The sequence below is a fragment of the Gavialis gangeticus genome, unplaced genomic scaffold (genome assembly GCF_001723915.1).
Source record: "Gavialis gangeticus isolate Ggan-Ray unplaced genomic scaffold, GavGan_comp1, whole genome shotgun sequence".
Classification (NCBI taxonomy): Eukaryota; Metazoa; Chordata; order Crocodylia; family Gavialidae; genus Gavialis; species Gavialis gangeticus.
Window position 1 is genome coordinate 4,211,047 of NW_017729026.1, and position 27,667 is coordinate 4,238,713.

Sequence of the window (27,667 nt, forward strand, 5' to 3'; positions counted from 1 at the left end):
GACAGCAGCAGCAGCCACTGCTGCCTCATGGCCCCATGCACCCGCATTGCTGAGGGGGACGAGGGTGGCCAGGCTCTGGAGGCCCCTTGTCATAGTTTCTTCCTCCTCTTTCCCTTCCCCCATTGTTCTCTTTTCCTTTTTTCCTGTCATCTTTGTTTCCCTGCCCCCTTTCTCTTCCCCCTCTTTTTTCTCTCTCCCTCCCCTTTCTTTTTCTTCCCTCACTCCCCTCTCTCTCTTTCTTCCCCCTCTCTCCTCTCTCATCACAACATGCTTAACAAAATAAAATAAAATTCACAACAACAAAGGTAGTATATGATGTTTTATTTATTGTCACCAGGTTAGAATTTTTAGAAAACCTAGTATTTACTGTAAAAAAAACAAAAAAACCCAAAAAACCCAACCCCCCCCCAAAATTAACCCCCCCGAACATTTATGATTATTAACTATATTAATATGCTGTGTATCCTGCCATGTACCCCCCATACTGGTTTTGTTTTTCTGGCATGCCAGAACTCTGGCACCTTACAAGGAAGATATTGTGGGTTTTTTGGCACTCCAGCCAAAAACATTGCCTTACCCCTGTTTTAGGTAGTTTTGGATTTAATCAGATTTGTGTTACTAATTTTGTTAGCTGTGATGTGGTTTAGGTTAGCAACCTGAGTTAAAGTGGCTCCCAGCTTCTAATCCAGTGCCTTTTTTTTTTATAACCAAGGTGTTGCAGAATCATTTTAAAATTGTAACAGTGTTGCAGAGAGCCATGCAATATTAGCACTGTTAGGTTGTAGACACAATTCACAGGATAAACCCAGAGGTTTTCAAATGGAAATCAATAGTGTCAAAAACATTCTGGCCTGTTGTGAGCTTTCTGAGTTCTTTGCAACAGAGGAATTGCTTTATTATTTTCCATTGTCAATGAGTGAAAGCTAAGAGATGTCATTTTCGGAGGGGTGCCAGGAGTCTAAGGAGGCATCAAAAGAAAAAGACATTACAGCCCCTGATGTTCAATTTATGGGAGATATGTGTATAATATATGTAGCCCCAGTCCTGATACCAAAAATAAGGAGCAAGTTGCAAGGTTCCTGGTGAGGAAATCCAAGGCCAGCATAGCAAGTTACTTCACATGCTATATGTAGATATAATTCATTCATTCATTCAATTATTTCAGTTATTTAAAACCTTTACATTGTTTCAGGATCAAAAACAAAGATTTTCTGTGCTGCGTATGTTACAGGTTTCTTTCCAGTTCATTGTTCAGTCTGCTGAGAGAACATGCTTTCAAAAGTACTCTATAATTATTGTATGATACCTCCTAAAATGCTGATGATGAGGTCAGTGAGCTAAATAACATCTCGAATGCTCCACATCTGTTAAATATTAGTTGCTGTGTCCAAAGGCTAGGAGGCATTTCATGTAACTCTTGAAATGCAGTGCCTCTTTCAGGCACCTTGTATATCTGAAATGGTCACTGTGTTGCTTCCTTCCTTCTCATTTGCATTTATCAGCTTTTTTTAACTTTTCATGCTGTGGGAGTCTCTTAGGGGGTTTGGCATTTGGCGGGTTTTTGGTTTTTTGGGAGGTTTTTTTGGGCAGTTCCTATCAAAGGTACAGGGAGGGGTGCTGTGCAGCTAGGATAGAATGGTGGTCTGAGAGGGGGAGAGGCGGTGGGTGAGGGTCTGTGCTAGGACAGGGGAATGAAGCCAGTAGGGATCAGGCTGGAGAGTTGAGCTGGGGAGAGACGGGACACAGCATGGTGCAGGGTACAATTAGGAGGGGATCAGGGTGTGGGGTGAATAGGAGACCCTATGATGGGGGCAGGCAGGGTGTAAAACCACTGCTGCAGTAGCACAGGGCTGTCAAACCAAGATTAAAAAAAAAAAAAGTAAAAATGCATGTCAGTAATAAATAATCTGTCTGTCAAAAATGTGCACATTGTCTGCAAAAATAATATTTTGAGTTAGCAACCCTGAACCTAAGACTATTCAAAGTCATAAAAAATATCAACTTACACCTGGCAAAAGTCAAGTAATATAGGCAGTATGACAAAATCAAGAGTCCTTGAAATGTAACAAGAAAATAGTACTGAGCTGATAGTTAGAATCAGTGCAGGGTTTCTGGTTTACCCTTTTGTTGAAGAGCTATCTTCATTACTGTCATCCAGGTCTGCCTGGAGTTAGACCCATAATTGGTACCAGGTACTGTCCTTCTGAAATTAAACAGTCTACTTTGATCAAATAAGGCCACTAGACATTACTTTTGTATCTTACATAGCTTTGCAAGAATTTCAGGAAGAGCTTTGTCCCATTCCTGTTCTCAGAGATCTATGAAAGACTATGGCAAATTAAATCATCCATGTTTCAGATTGGTGTAAAACAACCCATTTCCCATCCTGACCTTGGAGAATTGAGCACAAGTAAGGGCCTGCCTGAAATATATATAGAAATTCTTAAAAGAAGCTGTTTTCAGAGTATTACTGCGTATCCTCCTCAGACATACCTCATGTTCTTCAGATACATTTTAGCCTTTTTCTTTTATCACCTTTGATTTATGATTATGCATGTACTATGTCTGGCTCTCTGTCTAGGATTGTCATATCAATGATAGAGGCTTTATAAAAGAAGAAAACAGTCTTCCTTCTCCCTAGCAGGTTTTTTTTTTTTTTCTGTAGAGGAAGTAGATCTGAGACCAAAAGAATAGATCAGTTTCTTTGATCATCTTTGCTTCAGGACAAAGCGGGCCCATGATGCGAGGGAAGTCAGCCAGTTATTATCTTATCTCAGAAAAAATTATCCTGTCAAATAAGGAACAGTATTCCTTCCAATACTGTCTTGAATTTAAGAGGCATCTAAATTTTCTGACTCTTAATTTGGGGAAAAAATAAACACTAAAAGACACATTCAGAAGAAATGCAACCTCTGTGGTACATTCAACAGCTTCTCTCTCTCTGAGATGCAGGCCATTTTGGGAAGAAATACTTTATTGTAAGAAGTGCATCATCTATTGAAGGAATATGACGAATTAATCTCTTCTTATTGTTTGTAATTTGAATTTGTTTCTTTTGTATGCCTGTAATGAAGGTGGTTTCCAGATACTTGAAGTAAAGAGAGTCATTTCCTTTGTACTCACTGAAGCGCTCAGTTTCTTTCTCTATCATGGTATGATGACTGCATCATGTTTCATCTTCATTTGAAAAATCAGCTGTCATGTGAGAATTTACTTTGACAGAAAAAAACATTTGAATATCATCCACTTTTAAAATTAACCTGGGATAGAATGGAATTGAGCACTTTGGTTCTCAAGTGTAGGGTGTGTAGATGTACAAAATACCTGCTGATGTGAATTGTAAAGGGTTAGTACAGCTGTACATACAGTACAATACATATACACGTGCTCCAGGGTGAAAGGGATGGGTGGTTTCATTGGAGCGCCTCTGAGAGCTGCTCTGATTAAAGCACCCACAGCATCCTGTGTATTCAGTGCCCCTCACTTCAAAATGATGGTGGGGACGTTTGAACTAAAGCTTATTCAACAAGCTTCAGTTCAAGTGCCCCCACCACCATTTTGAAGTTCAGGGATGCTGAATAGATGTGACATGGAGGCTGCCAGAGCATGTTTAATTAACACGCTCCAACAGACTTGATTTAATCGAGTCTGCTCCGACGCGTGGTAATTAGTACGTCAGAGCAGACACCTGGTACATGTATAGGTGCTCTTTGTTCTTCTTACATTATTGACTTGTATGGTGAAAACTCACAAAACAGTGGAATAATGCTGCCCCAAAGTCCTGTTGGCCAGTCAGAGACAGGAGTTCAGCAGGTAGCTGTGCAAATCTGAGTAAGCCTGTGTAGAGTCCCCAGTGAAGAGTTTCATGTTAAAATCAGGAAATGGATTAAGGTTATGGAGGCACTTATTTTATGGCCAGAAAGAGAACCTGAGATAGAAATGGCTGAAGATAACTGAAGATAAATGTATGTATTCATTGAGTTCAGATATGGAAAAAAAAATCCATTTGGGGTACAATGAGGCCAGGGGTAGGGTGCCAAGAGTTAAAGTTATGAATCTAGAAGTGTAGGTTCAAATCACGGTCCAGATTCCTGCAAGGGCCCCCTTCAGGTGGCTGAGCTGGAAGCTGAAACCTGGTGCTTCAGTCTGAGAAAGTAAGAGGGAGCTAAATGTGATACTAGGTATGTGTTTCCCTTGCATGCCATTGACTATAAAAATTAGCATTCCATAACCAGGTTGACCTGGTGCACCTCCTAGAATGGGATAGTCATATTTTAGTGTAATGATAAACAGTACACATAATGAAAATTGGTTAATATCCTTATTGTTCAAAAATAACAGCAGATGTGGAAAGGTAATACTTTGACTTTATGCTGTATGAGTTGCAGGTTTAAGATATTAAACCCTGGGTTTTAGATCTCTTGATTTTGATTCAGTGCTAGTAAGAATGGCTATAAAGGCCCCATGCATCAAGAGATACACAAGGCAGTCTTATATGACTTTATCGACAAACTACAGACACAATACTTTTATCGGTATAAGTGATCAGAAACCAGTCTATACCCATATCAGAACAGAAGTTCAGCGCGCACAGTTTTAAAAATGGCAGAACCTGATCTAAGATTTGTCCCCCCACCTTCCCCACCAAAGAGCGAATATGTGTTCTGTTCACTACCTTTCTAAACTACTGACAACTGTGTAACTTACATTGCTTTGGGTTTTTTTAATGCCTGTACCTAGCCTTAGTGTAATAGTAAATAGAATTGAAATGCACTGTTCAGAGTGGGAAAATAAGATTTTAAGTGCATGTTGTGTGTTAGCATGGTAAGATTCAGTATAAAATGAATTCCAGTGGAGTGACAAGAAGCTTGAAAATGGTGGATATTGGTGAAGATATAGTGCTTGTACCAAATGTGGTGAAATGAATGAGAAGAGGGATGGAAAATGGTTCATATGGGGATAGGCTGATTGGACTGGGTGTGTGTAGGTTTTTAAAAACAAGGACTGAAATAGTTCTTCCCAGTCCTTAGATCACTGTTGGGGGGGAGGCTATTGTAAAGCAGTTTCCTTTTTGCAACTGCTTGTGTACCATTAGTTTTGTCCATTCATGTCTCTCACTGCCCCAAAACTTAGCTATGGAAACAGCGTATATGTCAATGGTGGAAGATACAAAAATGCCCTTATTGAGACAAAACACTGATTATTACCCAGTGTGGATGGGATGAATCACGTTAATTGTGCACTGTTGGTTGTTGCATTCTTTTTCTCTAAGAATGTGTCTAATGTTGCTTCTGAAGCATTTTTGAGGTAGCAAGTTGGCTAGACAAATTCTTGACATTTCTATAGCCCATGTTATTAAGAATCAAAAACAGAGAGCCCTAGCAGGGACAAAATGCTAAGTATTTTAAAGCTCAGAATATTTTTTTTTACCTTGACTAGCAGTTTATAATGTCAGTGTCAAAGTATACACTGTTAACTACAAAAAACATAACTATATGTAACTTTTGTTACCTTGCTATATGCACGAGCTAGAGAAATTTAGAAGTAAAAGAAACAGACCATAAACATTTAATTTACATTCACTGGTTCATGTTCAGAACCGTAGTGGGCAGATTCTAGATACTAAGTAAAATATAAGAAGGCAAGAAGACTGTGTGATGCAAAGTGGTTAATCTGTCATTTTAAACACCCTGATTGAATTCTAGTTATGGCTTAGAATCTTAATAAATTGTGGTAATTAATATGTGTAATAAAAATGTGTGCCAGGAATTCCCTAATATTCCAGAGACTTGTACTCCCTGAGAATTTTTGCACTTTACCATGACACAGAAGATAGGTTTCTGTTAAACAGAAATGAAATTGAGGCCTTCTGGTTTCTAAGAGCTTTCTAAAGACTGTCCCTACTATATAATATGTACTAAGATAGAATATATAATATGTGTGTGTTGTTTGACAACATGAACCATAGCTAGATTAGGCATAAACTCACCAGGGTCTGGATTAACCGCAAGTGTAAGTAAGGAAGAACACTAAGCATAATTTCAGAAAACCCTGTAGAAATCTGTTTAAATAAACCTGCATAAAAGAACAAGTCAAGCACGGTTTTCTGAAACAGTACAGATCAGTTTTTCTTTGTCTGTCCTTGCAGATTAACCAGGTATTAGCCATTTTTCATGTAAACAGGATTTAAAAGTAACCAGAACACTGTTGTAATACTGAGCCTTATAGAGAAATAAAACCTAAGAGATGCACAGTAGGATCACAGAAAAATAGGGCTGGAAAGGGTTTCATGAGGTCATCTAGCTCAGCCTCCTGCTCAAGGTAGGATCATCCTTGACTGAACCATCCCAGCCAAGTTCTGGGAGTCCATATCAAAAATCATTGTGAAAAATCCTCCTCCTCTAGGAATATGGGACTGGAAAGGGCCTCCTGGGCCTTTGATTCTAGTCCCCTGCATTTGCAAGCAATTGTCAACCAAAGAATCCCCAAAATCACCACTTCAAACCCTCACTCCGAAGTACAGCAGAGGGGAACTGCTGTTTCATTTCTTTCCGTAGTTAAATCTGCTTGCTAATAACTAATTATAGATCTTTTATATGCCAAAAATGGAAATGCTAATTAGCTCGACAGGTGGCTTTTGCTTTCATTACGATGACTCTTCCCTTTGTGTTCTTTCACTTCTTTTTTTTATGAAGTATTTGTATTTATACTTGCCTTTTTATGTATTTTTCATTAGAAACTTGATTTTCTTCACTTGTGCATTTTTCATGCGGTACCATGTATAAGGCTATATTTACCATTGTTTTCTCACAGAAGGCTGAGATATTTGAGCTGCAAGCTTGTGTGCATTTCTGCATAACTGAAGCAAAATTTTCAGATTCACTGTTTATATAAGTTCATGCAGATTTGACTTTTCTTTTTGAATATAATTAAACATTAGCTGTTTTTACTAAAGTGAAGCTAATTTTCAGGGGGAGAATTGATTAACCTACTTCAGTTGCTTATAGCTCTCATTTAGTAGTGATGTATTAAATGATGATCATATTATATTTTCATTTGACCCATTAATGGCCATTAGGTATTCATTCTTTCTTTAGCTGTACTTGCTTCATGCCTTGGAGTAGTGCAAGCAGTGTTGCATATCTTGCCAAATTCACTGCTATTCATATGCTAGATCAATGATTCTCAACTGGGGCATCAAATCAATGAGATTTTTATCCTCATTTCCACATTGTTCAACAGTATCTGAACCATTTGGGGGACGCAAGATCCTTTGAAGGGTGCCACAAGGTATGCAAATCAGAGAAGCCTGAGAAGATAAGCTCTGGCTGCTTCCCGACCCCATTGTCTTTTATATCAAACATTATTTTTTCAATAATCCATGGTTTGGCAAATAAAAATAAGTCTAGATATGTTTTTGTTTTTAAAAATGAAGAACAGAAATCTTTCTTAAACCATGCTTATAATTTTTTTTGATTTTCTTTTAAAGTTTCATATTTATTGCTTTATAGGTGACATGATATAAATAAAAAGAGTTCAAATACTTTTGTTTTAAAATATATTAAAAGATGAACTGTCAGCTTTTTCTTGGATTTTACTTCATGTGAGTGATGGTGAACTTAAGCGTGAGATTTTTCTCCTCATTCCCACATTGTTCAACAGTATCTGAACCATTTGACATTTTTGGGTTTTTTTAAGAATAGGCAACATTGATGTACTGGCTACATTTTAAACCCTTTATCCACAAAACCCTATGAACTAAATAGTAACACTCAGAACAACTTAATCAGACATGCTGCATTTAGTCACACATCAAACCTGCAAATAAGACACAGATCTTGTTTTTAAAGAATGGATTGAAAAAAATCAGTTTCCCTGCTTAAAACATGCAATATGGTTTTGAATGACTTGTTTTCAGGGAGGGAGTTGCAGATGGTATGCAAATAAGTAATGATTACATTTTATATCTGCATGCTACTTCTATACTTCATTAGAAAAGAGGTACCATGTATAGCATGCAACTCTGAATAGCTGAATTGTTCATCTATAGATCTGAGCAAAAGTAGTTGAATTAAAGTATATATGGTCAAAGCAATTAATTTTATTCTGCAGCTATGCAGTAAAACAACTCTCCAAATTTACTCTCAAAGTGGTGGAACGACTTCTGCTTTTTGCCCTTGCAGACACAGATTTTCAGATGTGTCTACACATGCACATTTGCTGCACAGTAACCAAAATCACTGCCCAGTAGCGGCAGGTTTCTATATGTGCACACCCATACTATGCAGTAAATCTAGCAATTTACACTGACTTGAGTATAAATTTGATACCTGCATCATGTAGGTATTACATTTGTGCCCGATTTAGTTACTGTGCAGTAATGCATATGTAGACACCTTAAAGCACAGTAACACTATGTGTGTGGACTGACTTGGGACTAACTTTAGTCCCAGGTCAGTCCACGCGTAGCGTTAATGTGCTCTAACACCTGCACATGTAGACACTGGCCTGTTCTTACTTACTGCGCAGTAACTTACTGTGCAGTAAATTTAAGCCAGCGTAAATACACGTGTAGACACGCCCTCAGTGTAGGAACGGACAAGCCCAGTGCTGTCATTCATACTGTTATTTTGCTGTTTAAATTTATTTCTTAAGACATTTCTATATATTCGCTAAAGAATAATGTTTCTTAAGGCTGCCATATGAGCAAAACATAGAATTCTATGGATATCTAAGGAAAACTAACAAAGGGTCTGATAAGTTACATTTTTAACTCTTAAATACAGGCTGCTATAAAATACTGGGGTTTTATGCTTTGTGTGTTTTGTTTGGGTTTGTTTGGGGTTTTTTTGCTGTTGTTGTTTTGTCCAACATGATCAACCTGCTGTTCCCTCTAGGAAGTCTTTATCTTGAAACAAATGAGTTATTGAATAACATAGTTGTCACTCAGCATAGAGAAAGAATAACTGCTTATAGATCTGAACAATCTTAAGGCTTGGTTTTCTAGTCTTCAAAGCTTAGCATAATTTTTTTTCCATTCACAGTGACCTGCTCCACTATTTTGTTAAAGTATTTCGTAATATGGGAGAACCTATAATGTATGTCTGATTCTGTCTTTTCATGAAATGAAATATTTTCTTGGTTTAAGTATGTCCAGTAAGTGAAGTACTTTACAGCTACCTTTCCATTCTGTTAACTCCCCCTTACCATTTAACTTCAAAATGTCTTGAGTTTGCTGATTTGGCATTCATTGATGTTACTAGCATTTCAGCCATTATGACTTACATTCATGTTTTAACTTCTTCAGTAAAAGACTCTCATAGAATTAACAGTCAGACATTTTCCATTTTCAGATTTGCCTTGGCTCTTCACATTTCATGTAAAGTTTTATCCTCCTGACCCTTCTCAGTTGACAGAAGACATTACCAGGTAAGCGCAATTTAAAATAAAACTTCAAAATTGCTATAGTTTTTATTACATGCTCTTCAAATCAGAAATTTTTATCCTGAATTTTGAAAGTTCAAAACAGAGGGGGGGTTTTGTTTAATTTTGTTTACTTTTACTTAATTATGTTTATGAATAATATAGAATAGGAACAGAGTCTCAAGGCTTAAGAGGTAGTAGAGATACTTATTCTGGGCCTGAGTCTCAAGCTAGCTCTTGAATGCTTTTGCACTGCTATACTAGAGATTGAGGGTTCTTGATATTTCTCTGAGCTTCTGCCTGCCCTAAAATTAAATGGATCTGAGTAAAGCCTATCGGAGAGTTCACAAATGGGAAACAGAGGCCAACTGCAGTAGGAAAAGGTGCCAAAAAGAAGGGGGAGAAAATAGAAATAGGAGCATGAGGAGAGTGGAAGTAAAAATGGATACAGTGGAGGAGAGAAAAAAATACCACAGAAGGTAATGACCCTATGAAAGGTGAGATCTAGGAGCTAGTGGATTATGAGAGGCTACCATTGTTTTCGATTATAGGGAATGAGTCTTCCGGTGAACTCAAGGGCACTGAATTGTTTTCATTACAAATTCTTTATAAGCAAACACAAGGACCTATAAATGTATTGTTGAATACAAATACAAAAATAAGGAATTATACCAGAATTGTTATCCTTTGTTATTTTATGGTTACATCCATTCTGTACCTTAATACCATTGTCCCACCGGTGGAGGCAGTTACCGGGTTCATTGTTCATATTGTCCTACCATTCAGTATCAAGTAACAGGAATCCAAAACATCAATCCCCTGGTCCTCAGCTTTCCTCGGAACTTTGTAATAACAAAGTTAGTATAGCCATGATTCTGTAGGTTTTCAATTTCCACTGTGATGCTTATAAAAAGGCAACTGACACCAAACATGGTGTTATCTGCAGCTGCATGAACATCCGCAGCTCTCAAATATTCCCCAGAATGGCCTATGATCCTTCCTAAGTATTTAACAGTTGCCACCTGCCTCTTTATCATGGTTGCATTTTGTTTTGCCTGGATGATAGGTGAATCAATGTGTGCGGCTACTTGCCCAACTGCATTGACAATGACCTGGAACCATAACCATAACTTTGCAGCTATAACTCACAACCATACTAACTTGTCCTTGGCCATTTGGATTATAATATAAATCGTTTGTGCTTTCCCACACCTCATTTTATAGACTGGAATCTAGATAGCCTGCAGTTTTCAGGAGAGATGTTGCTATCCTAGAACTTAGAAATTTTTTCACTTATGTAACCCCCCATTTACACTGCTTCACTTCTTATAAGTGTTCACTTAAAATTTTATTTCAAATATATGCAAATCGAAATAGATAAACAGTTTATTATTGATGATATGACTACATGTAGAGCTTGAGGCCACTGTGTTTCCATATTTAATTCATATAAAGTAAGTTATGCCCACACTTAAAAAAATGGTTTTTAGAATATGTGCTTAGTTAATGTAAGTAGTGTTTATACTGATTATATCTTAATGTTCTATATTCCCTATCATTTGAGTTTTATTATACACTTAAAACGGCGGGGAAAAGAAACATTTTAATTGGGGCTTACATATCATATGTCAATTTGTATATGTGGTATGTAGATTTACAAAACACAGGACGTTACAAAACAAGATAAATTTAATTCTCATGTTGATATGACTAGTTTGAAGATACATCTGTATACTGTCTTACTGATGCATTTACCCAAATCCAAGACAACTGCAAATTTAAGACGATCTCCCCCCAGCCGCAATAATTATATTCCATAAATTAAACATTATATATTTTTATAACTTTCCATGTATAGAATCTATTTGGTGGGGTGGTCATCTTAAAGTCATCCTCCCATTGCAAAGAAAACAATGGGGGTGTGTGGCGAGGGGTGCGGGGGTGGGCAGAGAGGCATCAGACCCTTGCCTTTGTCTCCTCCATGCCTGTGCCTGACTCGCACCATGGCTGTACCTGACCCCCACCCTCTCCCCTCTGCATCCTGCCCCACACGCACACTCTTCCCTGTATCCTGCCTCCCCACCTCTGGCCCCCACCCCATTATGCCGGCTCCCCATACTGCCTACTGTCCCCCTCCCTTACTTTCTGCTGCAACTCTGCTCCTCTGGGGCAGTCATCAACAATATGGCCCTGGTCCAGCCAGGGAGAAGTGGCAACAGCTCCCAGCTGGGCCTGGACTGGAGGGACTGTAGTGGGAGCAGAAAGTAAGGTGGGAGGGGACAGCTCGAGGGGGGAGGGAGGCAAGGGGTGGGGGGCAGGCAGAGGCATGGGGGGCAAGGGCTTGGGGCTAAGGCTGTAGGTTCCTTCCCACACCCCATGGTCTTCCCCCCTGCCCGCCATGCTCAGTTGTGTGCCCCCTTCTCTGCCAAACAAGCTACTCCAGCCCCAAGGCAGGCAGCAGATCAGCCCAGCCTTGGCTCCAAGCCCAGGACCAAATCCAGTGCTGAGTTGCCTCCTGCCCTGGGCCACTACTCAAATCCAAGACCAGGCTCTCCCCTCCATCCCCCATACTGATTGGGGGGAAAATACTTTATCTTGAATTTGAATAAATTTGGTGGGTAATGTTATGTTGCACAGCTTGACAAGCTAACTGGATTGCATAGAAATGACTGATAATAAACTTAGATAGATTATTGCGTTGTTAATATGAAACTTTAGTTTTAAAGGGAAAGCATTTAATTTTTTATACAGTTTGAAATTTGATTCCTGCAAGCCTGACAATGAAAATGACAAAGTTGGTAAGTGAACTGTTTTCACAGGCTACAAATGCACTATTGAGCAGTTCCTGTAGGAAGTGGAATTTTTGTCACCTTTTCAAAATGTTTATGAAAGCTATGTCAACACCTTAAAACTGTTGACTTCAAGTCTGTGTTTTATAAGGAGAAGAACTATCAAAAACAGAAGTTTATCACTACGCACTTGTTTTTAGTACGTTTTATTTTTTTTAAATGGTGTTTTTGGAACCATATGTTTTGGTTTACCTTTGTACATGTATTTGCCATAAGTAACTAATTTCTTTTCCCTTTTTCTTGCAGATATTTCTTGTGCTTACAGCTTCGTCAGGATATTGTTTCTGGTCGACTGCCATGTTCGTTTGTGACTCATGCCCTCCTTGGTTCATATACCCTGCAGGCCGAGCTAGGTGATTATGATCCAGAAGAGCATAACAGTGATTACATCAGCGAATTTCAGTTTGCCCCCAATCAAACGAAAGAGATGGAGGACAAAGTAGTTGAACTGCACAAGACACATAGGTATGTCTAACATAGTGTGGGGGGAGTGATATTTGCATGCTTTTTAGTCACATTTGTACCCTCTCTGGACAATACACATTTTATGAAAACATTGAAGTTTTATTACCAATGAAAAGTTTTTATAGCAGTGACATATACCAGTTTGTTCTTTTTTCATACACTAGCATAGAAGTTGCATCAGTACATAGTCTCCTTATTGTCCTTGTGTTTATTAAAGCCATTTAGAAAGCTTTCCATCAAAAGTCAGATGAGTAGTAGTAATAAATATTTCCAATGGGAGGGGTTTTCTACTCTATTTTGAAGAATTTTATATTCAGAGACTGAAAATAGAATAAGCAATCATCTGGCCTTAATCATAGGCTCTTAAGTGTATGTAGCAAGTGAACCTAGAATTCATGATGCATGTTTTTTACTTGTTTTTTAACAAACTTTGGTGGCATTTGCTTAAAGGCGTTTTGAAGAGAGTGAAGAAAGTATTCAAAATATGAAATTTTACCTTAAGTACTCCATAATTGTTCAGGAATCTCTACACTAGCTACCTTCACAATCTATTTTTAAATTATTTACTTTGATTATCAAGAGCTGTTTCATGATTTACATTCAAATGGGATTCAGGTCCCATTATGGGGAGAAAGTGAATTCACGCTTGCTTTCAGGAAAAACATAATGTACATTTTACTTTGTCTTAACGGCTAAATACCAAAATGCCGTCTGCTAACTGAGTATATAGTAACGTGTCTAATTCCTTAAATAAATATGCTGACAGCAGAGAAGAATATTCTTGTTACCTTCTAGTGATTAACATTTTATCAGAAATTCTAAATTCAGGAGAAAATTCTGAACTGTATAAGGAATGAAACGCCCATTGCCTCTAGTAGGGTCATGATTTGTCCTTATTAACATATATTCTGTCTAATAACATACGGCAAAGTTTACTTGTAAGAAAAAGCAAAATTACTGTGTTGGACTTAGGGGAAAATGAAAGGTAATGACCTAATGGAAGGTAATTCTTAAAGGATATCAAAGGGAGCAATCCAGATAAATGCACCCTTTAGACCCTTCCCCCCCCACACACCACATTGAAACGTTTCCCTAAATGCAGGTACCCTAATTAAATTTTATAAATCTTAATATTTTTGCCAATGAGCTCAAGGATCTTTTTAATGGTTCCAGGGGCTTGACTCCAGCACAAGCAGATTCTCAGTTCCTAGAAAATGCCAAGAGACTTTCCATGTATGGAGTGGATTTACATCATGCCAAGGTATTGACCTCTCTCTTCTGAAAGATGCACTTATCACTGTAGCAGATAGAGGTGTAACTAACAGGTTTTGTGCCCTAGGGTGGAGCTTGCTGAACACAAGATAGAGGAGAGAGGCAGGAAGAAGAAGGGTATTCAGTTGTACATGCCTCAGGGATACAAAGACCCCAACTATTGCTGTTGAGTCCCTGCACCTGATTCTTATTGTAGGGCAGGGCAGGGCTGCTCCTGTTTGGCTCCTATGGCTAGACAGTGTGGAGCTGCTCCTGCCATCTAGGATATTGAAACTTAAGCCCTTCATCTGGTATTTTATGCTATGTAGCAAGCCATGGTAATTATTCGGTTTACATGTCTTGCCAGTCTGAGGACCATGAGCATTTTTCTTCATATTGGCATTATTTAGTATGTGGTCACAAAATCACAGGTTAAAAAAGAAATGTTCCTGATTCTTAAGATCAAACAAATTAATGTAAATGTCATGTGTTTGATACCAGTGATAGAGGCTTGGAGTTGAAAATTTGAGTCTTAAATGGTTTTATAGTGTCTGCCTGTTTAAATTCTAGTAAGAGTTACGTACAGATTTTTTTACTCTAGACAAGTGGGGGCCAACCTTTTTGGCGGGTATGCCACAAAGTAAGCCCTGTACCAGCAGTGCCACTCCAGTCCCCTTTCTCAGCCCAGTCTGTTCTGTTTTCTGCTCTCTGCCCTGTTCTTCTTGCTTAATATGTTCTGTTTTCTACTCCTTGCCCTGTCTGCCACTGTGGCTCCTGCCCCCTCTCCAATCTTCTGCACGCCACACACCGGCTGCCCATGCCACTTAAGGCATTTGTAGTATACCATAGTCATCCCTGGTCTACACTGTTGTAGACAACATTTGTAGTTATCCCTGGTCTATGCTGTTGGAACTGATCTTTGTATTCTGTTGCCACCTAAACTTTGAAAAATACACAAATTCATGTTATGCAATTGACATAAAATGATCTCAAAGTCAGTGGCAATATTAATTTAATGAACTAAGGGCTATATTTAAAAAGAGCATACATTTTGTTTATATACAGCTACTCTTTTTCTTAAAAGAAAATATTTTAAAAATATTTAATTTTGAACACCTTGGAAGTAGTTGCCTCTCGCAGCCATATTTGTTTAATAGCATTGGTGGCCTTTTCCCAGTTCTAAAACACATCTCTAATGTACACTTGTATTTGCTGAGGGTGTACAGATGTGTCTGCAAGATCATTCCTGTAACCTTTTAAAGTGCATTGTACCACTCTTGTCTTGAATTTTTTACCCTGTAGTGTTTCTTAAGGGTGCATGTGAAAGGGTAGCAGGTGAAAGTTCTGAAAAGAACTAATATTACTTGATCAGATTGCTAGTTTTAGACTTCTGCTAGCCAAACTGCTGTTAATGACAACAGTGTGTCAGCACTTCATATGACTGTTGGTTGCTTGTTTGGGAGGACATGAAGATTTATTGTTATAATGTAGGAAGTCAGTTTTTCAAGGTTTATGTTATGTAAGCTCCTTATCAGTAAATATTTGCTTCTGTAAGCTGCTAAACTAAGCTCAGACTGTCACTTTGCTTCCCACAGCATAATCATTTTGGCTCTGTGTATGAGCACTTCGAAGTGGCTAAGGTAACAGTGGGTGCATCTACATGTGAAATTAATTCAACACAATAAACTCCAGCACAGTTCATGCAAGAGTTTATTGCTCCTGGACACAGCATTTACATGTGCGCCTGGGACTGAAGCACATTGACCCAGGGTGGTATAGCCCCAGCTGGCATGAGGCTCAGGGGGTCAGCCTACCAGCCTCGGGTTGCCCCTGCCCAGCTCAACGTGCTGTGGAGGGGCTGTCTGGGGCCCGAGGGTGCTACAGTGCAGGGCTAGCCAGCAGGCAGCCCCACAGTGTCATGTCCATGTCTCAGTCAGCTCTGGTCACCATCTACACATGCATTTACTCCATCTCTTGCAGTGGAGTAAATAACTCTGCCATAGAATAGTACTTGTGTTGGGCAGTACTAGTCTGCAGTGCAGTAAAATTAGTTTACTTTAGCCTAATACTACTGCTTGTGTAAACGGCAACATTTTCCTGCAGAGCTAATTAGGCAAGTTAGCAGTGAACATCTCATGTAGATGCACCCAGTGTCAACAAAATATACGCTATATTCTACATCTTTACTGCAATAGTAGGTAATAAAACTAGATGTAACCAAATATGTATGGAAATATATCTATTTCATAAAGTAGCTAAAGTATTAAAGACATTGCATTTTTCATTCCTTTCCCTTTAATATATCCTTTAGTATTTATCATTATTCATTAATCTCTCCTGGTGATCAGTTGGTGATCTAACTTTTTAATGTCTTTTCACCATAATAATGGAGTGTGTAACAAGCATCTTTGTGTACATGATGACGGATTATTGCAGGAGCCCTAGGCTTGTTTCTGTAAGATGGAAAAACATAGTATTTTCTTTTTGTTGAGAACCTTTTGGTTGCATTCCATCCTGTAGCATAAAACTTGTTTAATCTTCATTATTCCTTCCTGGTGTATTAAAATAATAACTACCTGTAAAATAAGTATTTAAGGTTTTCTGTCTAAAACTTTTTTCCCCCCCTTCTTGTAGGATTCTGAAGGTGTGGATATCATGCTGGGGGTATGTGCTAATGGTCTACTTATTTACAAGGACAGACTTAGAATCAATCGCTTTGCTTGGCCCAAAATTTTGAAAATCTCCTATAAACGCAGCAACTTCTATATCAAAGTCAGGCCAGCTGAGGTAAGTAGTGGCTGTCTCCATTGCCTGCAGTTATATTAATAAACAAGTTAAGACAGCTTACTTTACTGCATATTGTGAAGGGACTGTAGGAAGCAGAGCTTGTAAATAGAAAGCAGTGATTAGAATACAAAAGGTAAGGAAGTGATGAGGTAAAATTAATCTTTTGTATTCTAATCATTGCTTTCTAGGGGAGGATGAGAGGAGGGGTGTGGTGGTGCTGTTGCGGCCCCCTTTGATTCTTATTCCACCCACAATTTAAAATCAACTGCTTGGCAGTGGCAGCAGCATTTCTATTCAGGCAGCAGTGTAGGACTCATTTAACTTCATGGCTTATTATTAACTGCCTGATTCCTTCTAAACTCTTCATTCCACAGGTGTTAACAAACCTTTCTCCTTTTGTAATGGTCTTAACGTTCCGCTAATTAGGCTATTCCTTCTTTTGCAATTTTGTTGTTCCTGGTAATGTTGCTCCTGTTTCACAGCCCTGCAAAGTGTTTTTAACCCTAGTTAGAAACATTAACTCAGGTGTGGGAATAATTTTCAGTGAAGCCTGGATTACCCAGTCAAGGCTCAAGGAGGCTTGATTTTTGTTTGTGAATCTGAAAGAAATGTATGGTTAATTCTAAAGATTATAGGACTAAAGAAACAGCATCTTTTTAGAATTGACTAGTTTGTTGTGTTGATAATATAACAAAATACCTATAGGAAATTAATGCACATTCCAATAAAATTGTATTTATTTTTGCTTCGATATTAAACGGAATAATAGAGCTCTAGGCCACTAGCAGCTAGTTTCCTGGAGAAAAAATGCACCATACCATCTGTACCCCCCTTCTCAAAATCCTACATCTGCCCATGCTGCTTGCAAAAATTTATACATCTCTGAATTAGTTAGTCCATAAGGTGCAAATCTAGCCTGCCTTCCCTGATCAAACTAACATGGCTAATTACTTTTCTCTGTCTTTGATTGTGAAATACTGGGGTATATTTAAGAAAATAACTTAACTTTTCTGCTGTTGTTACCTTAAACAAAAGAAGCTTTTAGAGCACACACAGCCTTATAAGTGTTTTACTTTTTTACTGCTTAGAGTTTACAAAACAATTTCCAGATCCTTTTACGATTAAGGAAGATATTTAAATTTTAATCCTGTTTGGTTTAAAGAGATATTAAAGGAGATACCTAAAAGTACTTGAAGGCAAAATGTCATTTTGAAGTCAGTTAAATGTATGTGAATATAAGTAGTTTGTACATAAAATGGCATTAACTGTAGCAATGTTGAAATGTCTTTGGTCATAGATAGTTTAAAAGCTAAATTGAAAGATGTTTCCCCCTGTTTAGATTGTTGTGATTTCATGTGAAACTGTAAAATCTAGTATTTGCTTCTTTCACCAACCTGAGGAAGGGCAGTTTGTGGCTGAAAACTATAATATTTCTTCCTATCGCATAGTTTGTCTAATAAAAAATACTACCAAACAAACCTTGGGGTTTTGCTTTTTTTTAATTCTCAGGCAGGTGTTTTGTCTATCTACCTGCCTATCTTTTAGTTGTATAAATGTATTCGTTTGGCTTAGGCAGTTTGAATGACATTAATGTTCCATTTAAGATTGAAACTAGTATAGTATTTAGAGTGCTATCAAGCAAGCGGGGAGAACAAGGAAACAATGTACTTGATGACTACAATTTTCAGTACAGTTGCCTTTTCACTAAAAATAATAATGATAATGATGATCATCATCATTTTTGGGCAGCTAAATAGGAAACATGCAAAGAACAGCAAGGCATTATTGACTCTGAAAGAATCATCATTAGTACAGATTGGAAGTGATAATGTGTTTATTACACTACATGAGCAGTCTACCCAGTGTAATTTAATTAAAAGGATGGAAACGCTGATATTTTTTTTGTATCTCAAGAATGGAAAATTACTGCTTGTCACAGTAATGGAAATGTCTGAACTCAGCCTGCTAATGTAGCTAATAACCAGCTTTAAGGAAATGTGTTAATTTAGTTTGTGGATTCTTTCCAGTTGGAACAATTTGAGAGCACTATTGGGTTCAAACTGCCAAACCATCGGGCTGCTAAAAGGTTATGGAAGGTTTGTGTGGAGCACCATACTTTCTTCAGGTAAATGATCAGTCTTACATTCTTTCTTTTAAAAAACTGTCCTCAGGACTGGGGGAAGAAAGAGAATGAAAAGTGGAAAACTGTGTTTCTTTGCTTGCTTTGCAATCTAAATCCAGTCCTTTTATTGAAATATACTACCTGAATCACTGATCCTGCACTATTTATTTCTTATGTCTTAACTTTCATTAACCATTACATTTCAGTTTCAATAGATTATTCCTACTTGCCCATATAAACTTGCAATGAAGACAGTATAAATCTTTCAAATTTTTGTTAATGGTTGCCAATAGTGAGGGTGCGCACCTTTTATAGTGTGATCTATCAGTGTGTCTATATTTTATCCCAGTGAAATAGCACCTGGAAAAATGAACTAGAACTCCGATCTCCTCTCTCCCAGCTTTAACTATTAGACTACTGAGTTATGCTGCCTCTTGTGCTTTTTTTTTGTTGGTCCATGAATTTGGCCTCCTTTGCTGCATAGTGGTACAACCACAACAGGAGGAAGGGAATTCTATCCCCTCCCTCCCTCCCAGTCTAGCCTATACCTTGGGGATTAAAGCAACTCTTCTGGGAGATGGTAGCTGTGGTTTGATGTGCTTTGGTCATACCTACGAAATTAGGCCCCAGTGGAGACTAAGGAGAATATCTAGAGCATAAACATAAATCGCCAAATGAAGTGGATTGGCTATGATGATGTCGTCTTTGTTGGGCAAAATGCATGTCGCCCATTGTCTTGCACTGGGCAGGGCTTAATCCCTGCTTACAGGCTGTGTCTACATGAAACTGAGACTGACTACGCAGTCATTTAGTACTTGTATAAACAGGTACTAAATGAGCAGAGTTACTGTACAGTAGTGTCCACGAACAGCTTTTTTTGTGACGCTGACTGCACAGTAGCTCATTACTACTGCCTAGTAGCGTTGTGTCACGCTTCCTGCCACACGAAGCTACTGCTCAGTAGTAACAAGCTACTGCGTAGTTAGCGTCTCACGTAGATGTGGCCACAGAGATGGGCCTTGGAGATTTCCTGTGGCATTTCTCTGTAAGAGAGAAAGCCAGGCAGGCACTTCTGGGACTTGAAGGGGCCTATCTTGAGTGGAAATTCCTATTGTGTGCGTGATCAGGCCCCAGGTGCACTTGTCTGGGTCACCTGGAAAATGCAGTCATAAAACCAACAGTCATCTGCTGCAATAAAGTGGCAGAAACTATTACCACCTTTGTCACAGCCTCAAATTTTGGGCATTTGTGGCACAATAAGGGGTACAGAGGTCTGCTTTCTTGGTCTTTGTGCTGTCATAAAATGTTTTGTCAACGGTGGTCCAGCAATGATAGCTGGCTCCAGCCATAGGTTGTGGAATTTGATTAGACTTAGGTGGGACATAAGTACCAGGTTACTCAGACTTGACCCTTTCTTGGGCATTTACACAGCAAAAAAAGTGTTAGGTCAATGATGTGTCTCCAGGATTAGGCAGATGTTGTGTGGTGTTTTTGCTAGAAATTTTGGCTGTTGATATCTTAAATCTACCTAAGACTTATTTTAGACACCTAGGTTGTTTTTTGAACCTAAAACTGCAGTCTGGACATGAGGTCTTGCTAAGCACATGACCATCCTTTTGCAGGGTGCTGTGTAACTATAATTTCATAGATGCTAGGGTCAGAAGGGACCTCAACAGATCATTGAGTCCAACTGCCTGCCTGAGCAGGAAAGTGTGCTGGGGTCAGATGACTCCAGCCAGATGCCTATCCAGCCTTAAAAAAAACCAAAACAGGCTATATGTAATGTCAGTGTGTATTAGCAAGAGATTGCTTAAGCATGCCAAAATGCATTCAGTCTTTTCACAACAGCTCCTATAGATGCAAATAATTCAATATCATGGCTGTGCATGTTTTTATAAACATGTATTTTCTAACAGGATATAAAAATCCACTTAAAAATCTTGCAGAGGAGACTACAGAGGGGGTCAACTATTTAAATCCTTGGTCAAGGCAGAAACATTCCCGTTCATGCCATCCCAGACAAATGTTGTTGTACTTAAAAGCTTCCAGTGATAGATTCCACAGTCACCCTAATAATTCATTATAGTGCTTAACCACTTTCAATAGCTAAAACATCTTTCCTAAGATTCAACCTAAATCTCTCTTGTTCCAGTTGACGTCCTGTCCTGTCCCTTTGGCTTTAAACAGGCATCTCATTTGAGGCCGTCCTGATTCTTCCAGGTTTTTACTTGGAACAAAACAGGAATGACAGTCCTTTACACATGTAGCTCTTCCGAATAGGTGGCCTAAGAGGACACGCAGCCTGACTTGCTTGTCCCTGGAATCAGTTGAGTTAAATGAGCAGCAATTAACTTGCAGACCCACACAGTGATGTTTCAGGAAGAAGCGTTAAGCCTGTTTTATCTGACATATTTCACAGGTAGTTGAAGCAATACCTGTGTGCGCGAACATCTGTTGGATTCTGGAACAGAAAGCTTTCTTCCCAGAGAAGTGCGACATCTGTTGAACATGACTTGAGTTTAACTAGGTCGGGAACCACTGGTTTACAGCCTTGTGGGCCTATGGAACAGTTGATCACCACCCTCTTTATAACAACCTTTTTTATATATCAAGACTAATCAGATTCCCCCTCCAGTGTCTCTAGAGTAAATAATCCTAATTCTCCCAAGCTTTCCATGTATGTTATGGTGTCTAGACCGCTAGTAATTTCTGCTGTTCTCCTCTGCACTTTCCAATTTGTCTGCATCTTTATGCCGCCCAAAATGAGACAGAGATGTCTCACCAGCTCTGATAGAGGGGAAAATAATTTTCTGTGATTTGTATATGGCGCTCCTGTTAATACATCCCAGGATGTTGTTGTTTTTTCCCCCAATGATGTTATGATACTGAGTCCTGTAATATACATGTTTGTGAATTGTATTAAGAGATCCAGTTAGTCATTCCAGGCTTTCAAGAAACGTTTTACTTTCAAAAGCTAGAAAATTTCTCCTGAACACACGTACACTGGAAATCATGCTATATACATCATCAGTTGTTCACCTCCAGTATAAAAGCCCAGAATCTGCTCCCAAATAGGACAGCCTGTGTTTTTATACAGGCAGTCTATTATGATGAGAGAACAATTCTCCTTACCAAATGCTTGCTTTCCTTGCAAATAAAATGTTACATGCTTCATTGTGTTCAGTTTGAGAAGAAGAAAAATGCTCTGGAATACATGTACCTCATGAACACCGCTATTTGTCATCCTATTAGTAAATCCTGAACAGACATTGTCCTCTCTGTTTCTTAGACCCTGCTACCTTTTGGCATAAGTGGAAAATGTAAAAACATCCCAGTGAACAAGTATATATTCTTAAAATCCTTTGGCTGAATAGAAATGCAGTTAAATAATTGAACTATTTTTCTTAGATGGCCATTTTGTCGTGAGTGGGGTTGTGATTTGTGTAGCCTGTGCTCTATTGTGTTACTCAGTAGAAGAAACCAGATTTTTTTCTCTGCAGGCATGCAAACCCATCGCTAGTTTTTTTAAAGAAGTTCACAGTAAGCTATTTGCAGTGTTAGGATTTTCAATGAGATATGACCATAAATCACTAAGTATATATAATTTAGAAGGCTTTTTTGAAAGCATTGTCTAGGCAATCATAGCAAAATCAGTGTGTCAGATGTTAAACTTGCTGAAACTATAAACTGCAGCATATAAAATTTGGTAGGCTTAATAATGAATATAATATACTTGCCAATATGCAATATATTATTATCTCAAAACAAATTTTTTGCTAGTTTAATACATTACTATAAACACCATGATAGATATGCATCATAGGTCTCAGCAAGATAGGTATAGTAGATTGTCATCCTCAAGTAATTTTTGCTGTTGTAATAATTCAGTCCTTATTAGGTCATTTTTATTTTATTACTGGAGGAAAGGCTGTGATACTTTGATCAGCTTAGAAGGAAAAAGGTAATTGAAACTGCAAATATTTTCAATGACATTTTGTTAAGAATGCTTTTTCATAGAAAAACTGACCTAATGGAATTAATTATATTCCAGTCAGAAGTCGTTTTCTCTGGTCAATAGAGGCAATTTAACAAACGAAAAGAGAAGATAACAGCATTCTTTAAAATTTCTGTACTCCTACTGATGTCACCAGGCAGAGAATCTTAGAACATCTCATCCGGATTTAAAAATAATGAAATAAATTAATTCTCTGTTTTCATCCTGCAATGTCAGGTTGTGTGTCACCACTCCAATTTAACCTTGTCACATCTCAAGAAATTGTAATATTCTTCCTAGTTCATGATGCAGGTTGAGTACACTCCACATTACCATAAACTTTGCATATAAGTCAAATACACAAATAACTTTCAGATCTAACTAAAACTCTACAAGGCAAGTAAGCCATAACCTACATTTATTTCATTTTAATCATTGCTTATCTGAAGATAAACTTAAGCCTCATATTAACATAAGCTTGGTATTTTAAATGGTTTCTCTCATAGTTTGAAAGGTGACTTCTCAAACTTCATACACACACTGTTAAATATGAAAACAAGCTTTATAAAAGAAGGCAACAGAGAGCATGGACAAGCCTTCAGGCACTGCATAGCAGCTGCTATGCTCTCCCTGGTCCATGTTCAGGAGCCTGTGACAATTCAAAGGTAGCAAAATCATTTCTAATTTTAACTGTTCCATCCAGGTAAAAAGCTGGCAGAGGGGTGGGGAACAGGTTTAGCTTCCTTGTATCACTACAGGCTTGTGCACATGTAGTAGTTAGCTCCCAGCCATCAGTTCTCCTTCCCCATTTAAAAAACAATCCAGCTGAATGTTTATCTGTGCCTAGACAGCTTATGCAAGTCAGACCTATGCAGGATTCTTTAAAATCACTTTAAAGAAATATTACCAAACTGGATCAGGTGCAGTTTAGTCCTCAGCTCTGTCTCCCATCCCTAGTGTTTGAGCACATGATATTTTTACGTATCTTTGGGTATGTGGATATCTTTCACAAAACTTTGTTGTGTAATGCCTTATTAAAGATTTTATTTTATTTTATTTGCAGCTTTCTCAGGACTTCTTGCAATGGTTTAACAGTAATTCCGTTTTTCTATGTAGTTAAGCCTGTAATATAAATTGCCCTTAATCAGGAAGTAATTAGTTCTCTTGGTTTTTCTTTATTAAGGAGATTAAAAGTTTATCTCAGCAGGGTAGAGGTTAAAAATGGCAATTTAATGCTATAGCCTTGCCAACAGCGGAAAACAAAGAGCAGTAGGACTCCTGGAAAAATGTGCTAAGCATTTTTCTCCCCACTCCAAGTAGTATTTTTATCGTATACTAGTGAAATGCCTATCAAGAATGGTGGGGGGAGGGGATAGAGCGCCACCCCCCACACACACACTCTGCATCCACCTGGCCTCCCTGATATTCTTGATGGGCATTCTTGATGCAGCACTGGCTGGAGCAATGCCCTGCCAGGAGCAACATTCCCCGTCCCCCCAAGAGTGTTACAGAGAGACAGACAGATGGACTAAGCCATATATATTATTGTCAATGAGAATTTATGGAAATCATCTACCTAAGTTTCTGGTATAAGACTACTCACACAAACAAGTGAAGAAGTTCAAGATGTTTTGGAAATCTATTGCCTAAGCATAGGAAGATATAATGGATAGCCCTTTCTTTAGAAAGCTCAGTTTTCTTAATAGATGCATGACAGTAGATCCCACTGTAGGTGTGTATACATTCAAAACCAGATGTTTGAGTGTTATCATCTGTCAGGGCCACACATGACACCATCTCCTGTACAAGGTCTTGTGTTGGAGCATAACAAGTGGCAGTAGGGGGGCTATATTACTCACTCTCTGTTCCCTGTCAGTAACTGGCAACAAGTTGTAGCCTTGAAGTGTTTGACCTGCTAGGATCAACCATTTTCTAACTCTCAAAACATTTCAATTTTTTTGAGAAATCTAGATATTCTTCAGGTCTTTAAAATCTCACTCCCTGAAGCCTCTACTCTTTCCTGGTGTATGAATAACTGATATTAGGGTTCTTTTTGATGAAAGGAGAAAGATAATCCAAAAATAACTCAGTAAACACTTCAGGCATTTTCTCAGTACAGATGCCATCTGGCCTATGGGCACTCTCCATTTTCATATTCTTCCTATCCCAATTCGTTCCCTGATGTGAGACATCAAGATATCTATCTGAGGTTACAGTAATTTATAATTGAAAAATTGATCTAAAATGTCTGTGGAGGCCCCACACACAACCCTGCTTCTCCATCCCCACATGCACACAATATACAAGAGTAAAACTTTATTTTGAGTGATTGTGCAATTGTCTCTATATGCACTACTCAAAAAACATAAACCAGGATAAAACTTATTTTTCCAATAAAATTTAAAATGTTATAGTAGATGTTTGATTTTTATTATGTGATTTTTTTTTTTATCTATAATTTGTTAAAATATCTTCTGAAAGATTTTATGTGTACGGCCCTTGACAACTTGCTGAAACTTGTTAAGTGGCCCACCAGCCAAAATAATTGCCCAGCCCTGGACTAAGTACTTTTTTAGGAAACTAATTTATGTGAGTTTTCCTTTTTCTGTTCCTTCGGATAACGGTACAGCTCTTAAGAGCTCCCCCTGAAGTCTGCCAGGTTAGGGTTAATATTAGGGAACATTCTTAAGGTTTCTCTTCATCTGAAGAAACCCTTTTGTACCTGTTGATATTTACCTTTGAGCTTCTCTCATCCATCCTGTCAGTGCATACAGAAAGGAGTCAATTAAAAGTACAGTCAGTTGAATTCTGACCATTCAAGTGCTTTGGTTGTTATTGTTCTCAGCAGCCAATTTTTCTAGCTGGGCAAGTACAACCAGTGAGCCCTAATTGGCCATCTTGTTTGGACAGGAATGCCAATTTTGTTTGTGTTTTTTTTTTTTGGCCATTTGCAGAGCCCATAGCAGTTAAGCCTACTAACATTTCTGAGATTTTGTGGTATCTGTTGCCACTTCTGAAGATTGGATTAGTTGCGATCCTGGATGGAAATGGAAATTAACGCATGGCTTTGGTACATAAGGCATCTGTTCCTCTGCACTGTGTAGCATCCCCAAGTTCTACCATTAATGACTGTTTTGTCTGAAGCTTAATATTTAAGGGTGCAGACACAAGTGCAGCTCCCTGCTGTAACTGAGAACACTTTGCAGGATGTATTCTGAGTTGCAGTGTTCCCCTGGACCAAACAGAAGTTCACTATTAGTTCAAGGTGGGGAACCTTAGCAACGGCCTCTCCTCTCTCCCAGCCTGTCCCAGTTTGAGAATGGGAGGCAGGGAAAGGGAGGAGAGGGAACTTATTCTAGGATTAGTGAGTTAGAGCAGGAACTGAAAAAACCTCATACCAAACTCCCTCTGCTCCTTTTCCCCCCTTCCATTCTGAAAATAGTGACAGGCTGGCAGGCAGTGCAGACAAGAGTTACAGAAGACACTGTTTTGAAACATCTTCACCTGATTCCTCATGCATTAAGGATTCAGATTTTGCGTGATCAGCCATTTTCTAAGCATTCTGTAGCCATGCACTTGTTTGGTCATGACTATAAAGCACTTTCTGTGGCCAGCTTGGGCAAAAATTGTCACTTCTGTCTGTGCCCTAATTGTTGAACAGTATTCCCATCCTAATTATTTTGCATTGCAAGGTAGCAGATAGCTGTGAAGTGCTGTGCTAAAGTATTTCATACCACTGGAAAAATTTACCTTTGTTCTTTTTTTTTTAAATAGACTGATATCACCAGAACAGCCTGCGAAGGCAAAATTCCTGACCTTGGGTTCCAAGTTCCGTTACAGCGGTCGCACGCAAGCACAGACACGGCAAGCTAGCAACCTTATAGATAGACCAGCCCCATATTTTGAGCGTACCTCAAGCAAGCGTATCTCCAGGAGTCTTGATGGGGGTAAGAATTTATTATAAGGGATATTATTTACTGAATGTAATGGTTTGATTTCATCTTGTTGCTTTCTCTCTTCAGTTACTCCATTTAGAAAATTCTGACCTGGATTTGGAGAATGTTATTGTCTAAACCTTATGAAATTCAGTTTGCAAGTTAGGTAGTTTTAGAAAGGTCTAGGCCTCAGGGGTGGTTGTGATGTCCCTGGGTGGCCACGCAGCTCCTATCCCACTCTGGCTCCTTGAGGTACCCTCCCTTTTCTCTTCCCTGCCATGCCTTGATGAAATCTTTATACCGTTTAGGGTGGTTACCCCAGGGTCCTAGAGTGAGTCCCATTTTGCCTTAGTCTTGCCCCTTTGGGCACTAAATTGCAGCCCTCCTGTCTCTATTTGTGCCTTAGGGCACAAGCCACCTTAGTGGCATTAATTGTGGCCTCCATCCTCCCCTGTAGCTACACCCATGCCTGGCAGATGCTACTTGGTATCACTTACGAGATGCTCCCTGGTCCCCAAACAGCATTGGCCCCTTAGGTCTCAAACCTTTGTTGGGGCTTCAGACTTCTCAGCTCTGGCCCCCTTTCTCAGACCTTGGCTTCTGGCCGCCAGCCCTAGTTTTACCCTGCTCAAGCTGCTTGGGCCGCTGGATCCGGTTTTGCCCATCTCAGACTAGTTTTGCATCCTAGCCCCTTCTAGTCTCCAACCCTTGCAGGGCTTTATTCTGGGTGCTTCTTAGGTGCCCGTTTGGCCTCCATACCACCCCCATAGCCACAGTCTGGTCTTCCAGTCTCCAACTTAATCACCAGGCTCAGGCAGCTCAGGCAGCTGAGACAGCTCAG

General features: G+C 38.9%; 1 protein-coding gene across 14 annotated transcripts in view; it reads left to right on the forward strand.

Annotated features, from left to right (window-relative positions):
- EPB41L2 (erythrocyte membrane protein band 4.1 like 2) overlaps positions 1-27,667 on the forward strand; it is a 276,308-nt gene that overhangs the window by 201,762 nt on the left and 46,879 nt on the right. For all 14 annotated transcript variants that reach the window (XM_019520288.1, XM_019520284.1, XM_019520289.1 and 11 more), the window contains 6 exons: positions 9,354-9,429; positions 12,519-12,737; positions 13,911-13,998; positions 16,623-16,775; positions 18,803-18,900; positions 26,666-26,838. In XM_019520288.1, the coding sequence (XP_019375833.1) occupies positions 9,354-9,429; positions 12,519-12,737; positions 13,911-13,998; positions 16,623-16,775; positions 18,803-18,900; positions 26,666-26,838 (807 nt within the window). The remainder of the gene's footprint in view (positions 1-9,353; positions 9,430-12,518; positions 12,738-13,910; positions 13,999-16,622; positions 16,776-18,802; positions 18,901-26,665; positions 26,839-27,667) is intronic.